This window comes from Chenopodium album, chromosome 10, assembly GCF_948465745.1.
Source record: "Chenopodium album chromosome 10, dcCheAlbu1.1, whole genome shotgun sequence".
Classification (NCBI taxonomy): domain Eukaryota; kingdom Viridiplantae; phylum Streptophyta; class Magnoliopsida; order Caryophyllales; family Amaranthaceae; genus Chenopodium; species Chenopodium album.
Window position 1 is genome coordinate 48,121,769 of NC_137843.1, and position 13,277 is coordinate 48,135,045.

At 34.2% G+C, this 13,277-nt stretch overlaps 1 protein-coding gene across 1 annotated transcript; it reads left to right on the forward strand.

Moving 5' to 3' along the window:
- The first annotated feature begins 2,066 nt into the window (after positions 1–2,066).
- On the forward strand, positions 2,067–12,227 carry LOC145565296 (uncharacterized). The gene is made up of 2 exons (XM_081625346.1): positions 2,067–2,669; positions 11,520–12,227. The coding sequence occupies exons 1-2, from the start codon at positions 2,067–2,069 to the stop codon at positions 12,225–12,227; spliced, it is 1,311 nt and encodes a 436-aa protein (XP_081481472.1).
- Positions 12,228–13,277: the final 1,050 nt, after the last annotated feature.

Genomic DNA, 13,277 nt, shown 5'->3' on the forward strand with positions numbered 1-13,277 from the left:
GTTTTACTTAGCTAGGGATTTCTTCGTTTAATTCTCTGTTTTTTCTTAGGAATTTCGTCTAATTTGACGGTAAAATCACCGGAAATGGTGGTCGATGTTGATGGAGATGAATAAAATGGATTTAGGGTGGTAGCATTGGTGTTGGAAATGTTGGTGGCGGAAATGGTGATGTTGGAAGAAGATCAATGGATATAGAGGAGATGAAAGAAGATGAATGAAGGTGGAGGAGATGAAAAAAAAGAATAGTAATGTCGGGATTGAAGGAAGGAGGATGAAGGAGAAGGGAGAATAACAAAAATGACCTTCACTTTTTACCCAAATGACTAGCTCACCCCTTGATAAATCAAGATGATAAACCTGGTTTTCCTCTATGATTGGTGCTAAGTACTTGTTTGGTTGACATTATAAAATTAAATTGGAAATTAAGTGCTTAATAGGTATATATCTTACTACCTCATGCCATTTTAATTGTTACGTTTCATTTTTCAGCTATGTTTGTCAATGCATAGGCTCAATCACTATTCATTAAATTCAAAATATTTGATCATCAAAAACAAACATGGATTATTAATGAAATTTGAAAGTTACAAAAACAATTTTAAAAAAAAATACGTGGAGACAACTAAATTAAGATTCCATTTAGGCTCATTTTAAAAAAAAAAAAATCAATTTCTCTATTGGATTATTGGGGTTTTCAATCGTCTAGCACTAGGGTATAAATGGAAGGGCTAAGGTGGGTAGATGATCCATCGATGATTCATGTTTATTTTAAATAAACAAATAAATAAATAATAATTAAAAAAACCAGTTCATAATGATAATTAATGGTGAGAATAGAGGAAAAGACTGTTTTGTGGAAAAGGAAGCACAATCAGCTGGTTGAAGGAGTTCTTGATCGAGGATTGAGGATGCACACAAACCTTTTTTTTTTTTTGTCCTTTCGAAAATCTAGTGAATTGAAGTGGTACAAATGAAATGATAATAAGTATTCTAATTAAAGTGAATTGAAGCTAATCTATGGAATACATGTTGATTTAGAGTATCGAGTAGCTAATTTATTTTTTTATTTTTTTATATAGAACTTGTTTATGGCTAAATACAACAAATCAATATATTTGTTAAGTCACAATTTCGAAAATTAAAAGTGAAAAACGTGAGTTAATGCTGAATACGAGTAAAATAGTTGCATCAACTTAAAATAACGAGAGTGCTTATTTTTGTTAAGATCTATCATATATCATAAAAGAATAAAAATATTTTGAACAAATTTAACCCAAACTTTTTAATTTTATTTTATTTGTTACTAAACATCTTTATTTGTGTATCAACAAAGTTATAAAATGTTCAGGCTTGTTAAGAAAACTCAGAAGGCCAAACGAGATATTAAGAAGTGGACCTTGGATAAAAGGGAGGAATGGAACGGAGAATGGGATAAATTCGATAAACATATACTTGAAGCATAACTCCTTTTGGAAAGCAAAGGGAATGATGAGGATTTTAGGAGAGTTAGTAAGCAACTAGAGGAGTATTCAAGGAACATGGCTACCTATTGGAGATAGAGGGCAAAGCTAAACTGGAATTATGCGGGTGATACTTGTTCAAGGTATTTTTTTAATTTTGTTAAAGGAAGGAAAGCCAGGAATAAATTGGAAGCAATTAAAGACGAACTTGGGAATTGGATTGCAAAGGAGGAGGAAATTGCACAAATTGCTGGCAATTATTTCAAGGATATATATGGGTATAATGATTTGACTAATCCTCAATCTAGGGATTTCGAAATTGAACAAGGCATAAAAGGCATAACTAAAGTGCTCTCAGAGGATCAAAAAGATTTGCTCTCCAAACCTTACTCTAGAAGAGAAGTAAGGAATGCACTTTTTGTTATGAAGCCGTGGAAAGCTCCAGGTCCAAACAGAGTTCCTGCTGGGATCTTCCAGAAAAATTAGAACTGGATGCAGGAGGACGTGACAGAGGCTGTGTTATCAGCTCTAAAGTTAGGTAACATCTAAAAGGAATTGAATTGCACAAATATTGCCTTGATCTCCAAATGCAAAAATCCTGAATCAATGGATAAACTACGACCTATTAGCCTGTGCAATGTTGTTTATAAAATTATTTCAAAATGCATCACTAATAGACTTAGGAAAGTGATCAGTGGCTTGGTGAGTGAATTCCAAAACGCCTTTATACCTGGAAGAGCTATCACGGATAACATTATGCTCGCTCATGAACTGCTAGAGAATATTAGGAAAACGAAGAAGGGTGTTAAAGGGAAGTTGGCCATTAAGACAGATATGAGTAAAGCTTACGATAGAATCAAATGGGACTTCCTTGAAAGAGTCCTGTATAAATTTGGACTGCCTAATTTGATGGTGAAAACTATTATGAACTATGTTAGTACGGTTTCTTTTTCTGTAATCATCAATGGTTCCCCTCAGGAGAAGTTTAATCCAAAATATGGCCTCCGCCAAGGGGATCCACTCTCCCCGTACCTCTTCATTCTTTGTATGGAAGGCCTTTCAGGACTCATTAGAGAGGAGGAAAGGAAAGATGGGATAGTAGGGATTAATGTGGCACATAAAGCACCAAAAATCAGCCATTTATTTTTTGCAGATGACTCGGCTTTCTTCTTACAAGGAAAGGACAGCAATGTCCTGGTTTTAAAAAAGGTGCTTAGTATCTAGTATAAGGCATCAGGACAAGTTATAAGCCAAAATAAGTCAGTGCTATTAGCTAGTCCCAATAAAGGTGAGGAGGAGATTACTAAGTACAGTGAATTACTTGGAATTAAAAAGAGTAGTACCTTTGGGGTCTACCTAGGAATTCTGGTTGACTTTGCTTCTTCTAAGCAACAAATTTTTGGTAATATTGTAGATCGAGTTAAGGAAAGGTTGAATGCTTGGAACTCTATATTCCTATCACATGCTGGTCGGTTGACCCTAATAAAGTATGTGTAGGAGTTTATAGGTACGAATGCGGAAAACATGAATCATATTCATATAGCACCTAATCCCAAGATCATGCATAACACATAAAGAATTAGAATTAATACCTTTGAAGCGTGATTCCACAAGTGATCGAGCAAGAACAAAGGGAGATAAAGAACCTCAAGCGTGATTCCTCTACTTGGTCCACGGGAACAGATTAAGACCTCCACTAATGCTAGTTAGTTGCAATTGAATCCTTCAATTGACCTTCTATGGAGAAGAGCGAGCAACGAACCACCATGAACCACCACGAACCACCACACGTGCCACCAAGGGTGGCCGGCCGTACGGACAAGGGGAGGAGAGAGATAGCCGTGAGATAGAGAGAGGAATTAGGGTTTTGGGATTGGTTGCCTTGATGTCAAAATACAATGTGTGTGAGTTATAACTGCTTGCAAGCAACCCTAGGCATGGATCTTATTTATAGATCTCATCTCTAAATAAGAGCCCATGTCAAAAGCCCAAAACCTAATTCCAATCTAACTATGCTAGCCCAATCCATTTCATGATTAGTTAATTGCTCATGAGGCCCATAAATGGGCCTCTAACTTGCTTAACCCAATACCCTTGTGTGTGGCCTCATAGGATCCATTCTAGCGGGCTTTGGACTATTTTACTATCCCAAAGATCATCTCTCATAGTCTAGCAACAGATGATGACGCCCCAAGAGAATGAACTTATTATCTCTATAATAGTGATCCTTGATATATCTAGTAATTGCACTTATCGAAGACACAACTCCTTCAATCTCCCACTTGTTTGAGACAAGTGCGCAACATTCAAATTCCTTAAGTCAATGTGTGTCGATTTGATAATATGATTGCATCTCATGTCGTGATCATATTAGTCTACAAATCTTTTCTTGAAAAGCTGAGTAAGATTCACAGAACAAATGATTACTATGTAATGCATTTGAGCACGGCCATGCATTTTTTTGAATTCTCCCTCTTCAAGGGGTCAAGACACATTCCTACTTAATAGGCATACTCAATCCAATCTTGTGGCAACCAAAGCTCCCACTCAACTTCTGAAATAACCGGAAAACACCCTTTATAATTGCCAGTTACGGGCAGACGTTTGAGTGTACCACAGCCATAACATCCATTGAATGAAATCAATGTTCCACTCATGTAAAAGGAATCCACTAATATATCCGGAAGCTCTATACTTGAACTTCAAAGTAGGTCTATAGTTCGATCATGCATCATTCATGCATATTCATGTGATTGACCGAGCTTAACTATGCTCCTATAGCCCATGAAACAGAGCTATCCAAGCAATCTTACATGCTAGTCCATTAATTGAAATCATTTATGTCCAGTTTAATGATTCCGAACTAGGAACTGGAATAATATATGGATTTTGTTCACCTGTGGGGTTTCATTCACCAGGTCATTAAATAATTAACTTGATGAACCCATCAATCCATAATTATTTTGGACATTTTATTTAATATTGAAACCACAATTAAATAAGATTGAAACTTTGTTTCAATTGATAAACATAATTCTGTAAGTTGATGTATTACTTATGTAATATGCTTTCTCAAAACATATACAACTTAAATTACATAACTTGCTTCAATCCAAGAATCCTTAGTATGACTCTCATACCTTGATCATGAAAGGGGTTTATTAAGTAGAGTTCATGAGACATTCTCACAAACACGAATTTTGCAATTTCTAAATTTTATAACAATATTCACCTCCATACACTAAGAATTTTCCTTTGCCCCTTTCGCAAGGAACTTAGGAATTTCTAGTTTGTATTCCAACGTTACATTGGATTACGATTGAAATCTATCATCACTTGTTTTAAAACACGTGTATCAAATAGACGAGTATAGTCCATGACATGCATGATGCATCCTTTGAATATTGCATAAGGATCATCACTCAAAACCTTAATTTCTTCAACCTTTCTCAAAGTATTGAACCATTAAGCAATGTGCCATGTTAAATGGGATTGAAACTCCTTTCAATATAATGTTGAACCTTATAAGAATCTTATCAATATAAGCTTCTTAAATAAGCTCAAACATACTTCAAAACCTATCTCTATAGATCTTGAATCCCAACTGTACTCATCTTCCTCTTTCAGGTTTTCATCTTGATAAGATTCTTAACTAAGCTCATCTTCTTAACTAAGCTCATCTCTATGCATCCTTTGCATATTGCATAAGGATCATCACTCAAAACCTTAATTTCATCAACCTTTCTCAAAGTATTGAACCATTAAGAAATGTGCCATGTTAAATGGGATTGAAACTCCTTTAATATAATGTTGAACCTTATAAGAATCTTATCAATATAAGCTTCTTAACTAAGCTCAAACATACTTCAAAACCTATCTCTATAGATCTTGAATCCCAACTGTACTCATCTTCCTCTTTCAGGTTTTCATACAAAATGCATTACCCACCACTTGACTCTTCAAGCAATGAATAATGGCTCTTTATACTAGACCAAGAAGACTGTATAGCTCCTACTAAACACCTTGTATACACAAGACCTTTTCTTCATTTTATGAGAATATCAAACGATTTGATTAACTCACAAAATTAAGAACATTAATCAACTCCATTATGCTAACTTCAATCCATTAAAGGATCTTTTATGCATCCTTAGGATTATTGGATTTTCAAAATCATTCTGATTGTATCATATACAAATCTTCTTTCATGAACCATTTCAAGAAAGCGCTGTGAAATCCATTTACCAAATCTCATAAGGTAGAAATCATTAAAATGACTTTAATAGATATTTGCAACATGACTAATGTAAAGGTTTCATCGTAGTCATAGTCATACTATGAATTAGTTGAATCCTTTAACAAGTCTTTGCTTTAGTTAGAAAACATTTTTCTTTCTTGTTTGTTTTGCTTATAAGGGGTCTCACCTAATTAGGCAAATTAATCAAGTGTCATACACTTGCTTACAGACTAAGAATCTATTTCAGATTTCTTGGTTTTTAAACCACTTGGAGTTATCACTTGTCAAATCATCTTTATTACTTGCATAATCATCATGTTCCAAAATAAATATTTTAGAATTCTTAGTCAATATGAAATCATATTTCTTTGGCTAAGTTTTACACATGCTAGTCATCATAGTGGGTTTTTATGCAACAATTGAAACTCATACAACAACTTTGTTTAGCTTTCAATGAGAAACGACAATAGAGGATGTGCACTTGGAATGTACTACCTTCGACACATGGTTATTATTCCCATTACACTTAATGAGACCACGCGTTGTCACTTGTAACATGAGGTGAATCATGCTCATATTGTTGCTTTGATTCGATTACTTCTCAAATTTCTTCAAGATTTTCGAAATCACTTTTCTTGAACTCTTTCAAGGCTCTTAAACTTTTCGTGATTCTTATACTCCCACTTGCCTTTTGAAGAGGCATATTCAGCATTGGGTGAACCAACCACGGTTTGAACCATATTTGTTGGTTGCTTTTCTCGAACTCTTTCGAGATTTATACTACTCCCACTTGACCTTTTGGAATAAATTCCATAAGGGCACCTACTTGAGCAACAAACATTTTGTGCTAAGTATGGTTTTTGTAGTAGTACCCTGTGCTCCGTATAGGAATTGATCGTGCATTAAACGATTTAATACAACTTTTATTCCTTGCTTTGTAGAAAGACTTTATAAGAACTTTTCTTATTTATATCACATATGAAACCTTTACTACATTTTGATTTGACCTATGTATCTTTGTTTAGTTTTGTAGCTTATCTTAAAAGTATATCCCTTGAACAATGGTTGGAACATAGGTAATTTTCATCCATTATCAAAATATATCTTATATAGATTGATAGCTCCCTTCATAAACAGTTCATAAGGTTTTCTTTCGGAGTTTGTTGTAAAACGATTTCACAACTCTTGGATGTTTATCAAGGTCTTGGCTTAAATTCTCATGATTACGATCATATCGCAATACTTTGAATATATTGCCGAGTAAATGTCTTGACTCAAATTTTCACAATTACAATCATATTGTAATGTAATCATTATCTTGTCAAGTTGATACTGAACTTCATACCGAACCTTTTGAACTTTTCAATATTTTCATACTTATGCTTCAACTAAGCACAAGTAGTGATCGTATCACAAATGAAGTTTCATTGTCTGTCTCTAGTGTTTGAACCTTTGGTTTTCTTACATCGATATGTATTCGATCTTGAGTTCACATCATCATTTCTCTAAATGGTGACTTTGTCAAAACTTTTCAAATTAGAATGATAATTACATATATCAATGGATTCATAATCCAATGATATTGAAAGTCCATCCCTTTAGATCTTCCGCATGCAATGTTCATTTTTCATTCGAATTAATTGACATATTAGAGACAATTTATATATATATATATATATATATATATATATATATATATATATATATATATATATATATATATATATATATATATATATATATATATATAGAAATGGTTTTAATTATTTCTATCATATAGAATTTTAAACCTATTTAGCAATTCAAAACACATTTTGACTCGATGAAGCATAAAATAACATTTATTCTACGTTTTTGAATCTTCGATGCTTAGTCATTACTAACATTGAATGGTGTTTTGATAATGGCAAGAATGAATAACATTTATTTAATTCTAGCCAATAACAAGGTGAGGTGAAATATAGGTTATACTTGTAAAGTTGCAACTTTTGCTTCCAAACTTGTAGGTTCTACTTGTGAAGTAGCAACATTTGCTTCTAAGCTTGTAGATTTATTTCTCCTTTAGCCATAACTTCTTCCTTTAGTTCAACCACATTGTGAAATGAGTGATCTTAACAAGACATCTTATGTCCAAGAAGTAGCAATATGCTAAATCAATTTCTATAATATACTTCTTAAATTGGAACATTTCCATTCTTTTACCTTCCAACTATATGAGGTAGTTTCTAATCAATTGGAATTGGTCCATTTAATTGGAAACATTTGTTGTTCATAACAACTTTTAGTAGTTTAGGTTTGAGAAGTAGCAACTTGTTTGCATTTCTTGGCCTATAACTTCTTAATGCAATCCTCATATATTCCTAAACCTTTCCCATTTGAGCCATTTAGAACACTTCTGATCTCTTAGGTTCAAAATGATGTTTTGCTTAACTACTTTAAGCACATTTTCATGATTTTGCTAAGTCTATTCAATCATTATTCATATTAGAGTTTAATCAACTATTTAACTCTATATGAAATGGATGAAGAATAATGTCATTTGATTAACTTTTGATCATAGAGATTTCCAATCACTTTCTTATATTCAATCATATTGAAGATAAAAGATTTTATTGAACTTTAATACTTGTCTTTTAGAGGGTTTGTACCTCCCATCTCATTATATCCTTTGAAACACTTTTCAATATGAAGATGTGTTGGCATTTTACTCAAACATTTTGAATAAAACCAACCTTAGACATTTGACATGGGTTTAAAACTTGCCTTTTAGAACCATCTTAGCAAAATTGGAATATAGGTTTATGGATTACCTTTTAACCTTTGAGAACGTTTCTCAACTTTATTTTCAATCGAGGAGATTATATATGATAATAAAATTAGAACGACATGTTACTTGTAAGTAAACGCAAAATTCAATTATGTTTAATAAAATTTAAAGTACAATAAACGATTTAAATTGGTAACTTTAAAGCATTTATTTAATTTGAATTGATCCCTATCGAATAAAATGATTCCAAGACCCTTTATTTGTGTAATAGTTGACCGGACTGAGGCCCTACCATCAAGCATTACATTTTCAAGGTGAGTAAACTCTTTACTGATTACAACTCTTTGTAATTCTTGGTTGAATAATTAATCATCACATGTTTAATTATTACACTTAGCTTCAAGGTTCTAAACGCTTTAGGTAACCTTGTTGAGTACAACCAATTAAATGTGTAGAACGTGATCTACCCCAAATTACCTACGATAACAAGTGACACTCTACTGAGGCCGACCTATCACTCATGATCTAAGGATTGTTGGGTATTCAATTGGAAAAGCAACCTCAATATTACTAGGACCTAGATTCATTTGTGTTGTGATTATTTAGTGAACTCTAACACATCATCAATCAACAAAAATTAAATCTAACATGCATAATCTACTAATGCATAAATAAAACATGACATAGTATGGCCCCTTAATCCTAAGAAAACTAATAAAGCAGAAAGATGCTCCCACTTGAATCTTCATGGATCTCATCCACCTTATTCCTTTGGGCCTCCACTCCATTGGCTTCTTGGATCAACTGCAACCTGTAATATTACTCTATTCTATCTACTAATTAAATAAAATAAAATAAAATTACAAAAATACTTAACGGTACGCAGACCGTATTTAGATTACAAAAATACGAAACGATGCGCAGATCGTATTTAGAATCTATGGGCCATACTAGTCTATATATAGCAATAAATAATATCATATATTATAAAGTGCCACATAATAAATCACTCATCATGCTTTCCTAAACTACAACATCGAATGATCATAATTAAGGAAACATGGCACAAAATATCTCATATTTTTAATTAATTAATTACTGCAATTAGATAATATCATATATTATTTCTAACCAATCATAAAATATCATATATTTTATTTTAGGTAAGAGATAGAATCAAATCATATTTTAATTATGGAAGATAAATCATATTTATTTTCCATGATTATCCTAACTAATTTAGGAGATTTTATCCTAATTGCTAGCCAATCACATATTTTAAATCAATTATTATCCAAAATTAATTATGGGATAATCTCATTAAATCAATCATTATCCAAATAGAATCTTTTGCTCCATAATTATCCAAACTTAACAAAAATAACAACTTTAATGTTGTTAATTATCTTTTCAAAATCAAAACTTATCTTTTACTTTTTTTTTTTGAAATCTGATTTTTATTTTAATTTTTTTTTTAAAAAAATAGCTACGCCAGCCACCGTGATGTGGCCAGCCGAAGCCAGCCACGGTGGCCAGCCGAAGCACACCAGCGCAGGAACAGCAGTAGCAGCACACGCAGCTGGTGGTGCATTGCTCTGCTACTCCTGTTCGGCTTCTGCCCAGCCCCCCCTCCTGGACCACCACCGGTGCGGCAGTCGCTATGGCGACGCCACCCAGCCGCGGCTGCCGCACCCAAAACCCCTTTTGTTTTATTTATTTATTTATTTATTTATTTTAATTTAAATAAAAATAATTTTATTAAAATTAAATTAGTGTGGTCCTTCTAATTTTAAATCAAATCATATTTAATTTCAAAATTAGAGTTTTTCATGAATTTAATCCCAATTCAATTTAACTTTTAAATTAAATAATTTGATCATGAAAAATTCATAATTTAACATGAAATCAAATAGATTAAATTCTCTAAACATAAAACTTTCGAATTAAATCAAAACCAAAACACAAATTTCACAAATTAGGGTTTATGATTTCGAAATTTTCGAAATATTAGGGTGGGGGGTTCGAAATTTTTCGAATAATATAGGGCAATTTTCGGATCAATATTGGAGCAAATTAAACAACTTTTAATGATTCTATATTGTTAAATCACATTTAATATAATAATTGACCCATAATTAAATTTTTCTCCCTCCTAATTGAATTAAAATTGTGGATTATCAAAGAATTAATTTTCAATATATGTACATGCATAGGCTAACTGATACCACTGTAGGATTTTATAGGTACGAATGCGGAAAACATGAATCATATTCATATAGCACCTAATCCCAAGATCATGCATAACACATAAAGAATTAGATTTAATACCTTTGAAGCGTGATTCCACAAGTGATCGAGCAAGAACAAAGGGAGATAAAGAACCTCAAGCGTGATTCCTCTACTTGGTCCACGGGCACAGATTAAGACCTCCACTAATGCTAGTTAGTTGCAATTGAACCCTTCAATTGACCTTCTATGGAGAAGAGCGAGCAACGAACCACCATGAACCACCACGAACCACCACACGTGCCACCAAGGGTGGCCGGCCGTACGGACGAGGGGAGGAGAGAGATAGCCGTGAGATAGAGAGAGGAATTAGGGTTTTGGGATTGGTTGCCTTGATGTCAAAATACAATGTGTGTGAGTTATAACTGCTTGCAAGCAACCCTAGGCATGGATCTTATTTATAGATCTCATCTCTAAATAAGAGCCCATGTCAAAAGCCCAAAACCTAATTCCAATCTAACTATGCTAGCCAAATCCATTTCATGATTAGTTAATTGCTCATGAGGCCCATAAATGGGCCTCTAACTTGCTTAACCCAATACCCTTGTGTGTGACCTCATAGGATCCATTCTAGCGGGCTTTAGACTATTTTACTAGCCCAAAGATCATCTCTCATAGTCTAGCAACAGATGATGGCGCCCCAAGAGAATGAACTTATTATCTCTATAATAGTGATCCTTGATATATCTAGTAATTGCACTTATCGAAGACACAACTCCTTCAGTATGTTCTGTCTAACCTGGGAACATATGTTCTATCTGTGTTCAAGTGCCCTGCTACCATCTTGAAGAAAATTAACAGCATCGTTGCAAAATTCTGGTGGCTGGGAAATAGAAACGGGGAAGGAATTTACTGGAAAAGGTGGACTCACCTAACTCAAGTAAAGGAGAAGGGAGGCTTAGGCATCCTTGATGCACGTTTTTTCAACCAAGCTCTCTTAGAGAAGCAAGGATGGCGCATAATTAATGATACGGAGTCTTTGGTCAGTAAAGTTTACCGTGCTAAGTATGGCATTGGCAAGTCTACACTGTTTGAGGAATCATGGTGTAGAAGGAACTTGGGTTCGTGGGGCTGGATTAGAATTAAGTGGGGGCTGCATCTGCTAAAAAGAAGGAGTGTGTGGTCCATAGGTGATGGGTGCTATGCAAAAATTCACCATCCCTGGGTCTTTGGCGCACTTCCAGAATGGAGACTTAAAGGCTGCCCCAACAATGATAATGTAGCTTCTCTTCGGAATACAAATGGTGACTGGAATATGGAGCTATGCAAGGATCTGTTCTCTGAGGACACTATCAAAAAGATCTCTTCTATCAAGGCTTTGGAGGTGGGTTTTGAGGACCTTATCATATGGAATGAAGATAAGAGTGAGAACTACACTGTGAGGAGTGGCTATAAAGCTCTCTTTGATGAAAATCAAAAGCAGGATCTTAAAGGAAGCAGTAGAATACAGAACAAGATTAATTGGAAGCAGGTTTAGAGAAATGATGGAAATCCCAAGCAAAAAATTTTCCTATGGAAAATTCTAAAAGGCTTTTTGCCTGTGGGAAACGAGATGAAAAAGAGAGGTTTGGGTAAGAATCATTTTTGCAAATTATGTTTCAGGGAAGGAGATCAGAGTAGACAGCACCTGGAAACTTTAAAACATATTTTTAGAGATTGTTCCTTTGCAAGCTACATCTGGAGAGGATGTAGTTTAGGCATTAATGTCGATAAACAGGACAATATTCCAATTGCGGAGTGGACCTACAACTGGTTGAGGCTTCTAAGTGATAGGAACAACAATTTGGGAAGAAGCTATCAGCTCTTCTTGGCAGCACTGGAGAGCATATGGGATGCAAGGAATAATAAAGTGTTCAGAAATGCAGAACCCAACCCTTTGGCTAATTATGGACTCAAAAATGAATGTGGCTTGCAGGAATACTAACATCCATGGTGAAGACGATGTGGCTAGTACGAATAATAACCCTTCTCGTCCTCCAGGTTTTGAAAGAGATATTGTGGCAGGACATCGAAGAGATGAGCAACATTCTAAGTACTTTCACCTGATTACAAGATATGGAGATTGCGAGCAAGTTACCCTAGACATCCTTCAGACTTCAGACAGGAAAAGGAAGAGTAGTTGGGCCTAGAATCTGATAAATGCAGAGATGGAATATGCGCAAGGAGAGTTACAAACGCAACAGCGGGATAGAGCAGCAGGGTGCCTCAAGCTCGTACTGGGAGGTTTACAGGCAGCTTCTAGACTAAAGCTTTGGCACATAAAGATTGTTACCAAAGATAAAAGACTCCTCAAATGGATGCAGAGTGAAAATATAGGAGTACAGGAAGGTAGGATGCTAGTTCAAAGGATATATGAGATTTTAGCTAGGTTCCATTGTGTTTCTGTTTGTTATAATTCTGGTAGGGAGTAATTTCCCTCTTTTTCAGCTGTCAAAAAAAAAAAAAAAAAAAATTATGAAATGTATGTACTTGGAATGTATTCAAAACTTGAATTTTTTTTTATTTTTTTATTTTTATCATTTTTTTT

Excerpts from the sequence above, each read along its gene's own strand:
- LOC145565296 (XM_081625346.1), top strand. The coding sequence starts at position 2,067 with ATGGATAAACTACGACCTATTAGCCTGTGCAATGTTGTTTATAAAATT. Across the intron at positions 2,670-11,519 it reads ATGTCCTGGTTTTAAAAAAG|TGCCCTGCTACCATCTTGAA; the intron begins GTGCTTAGTATC and ends TCTGTGTTCAAG.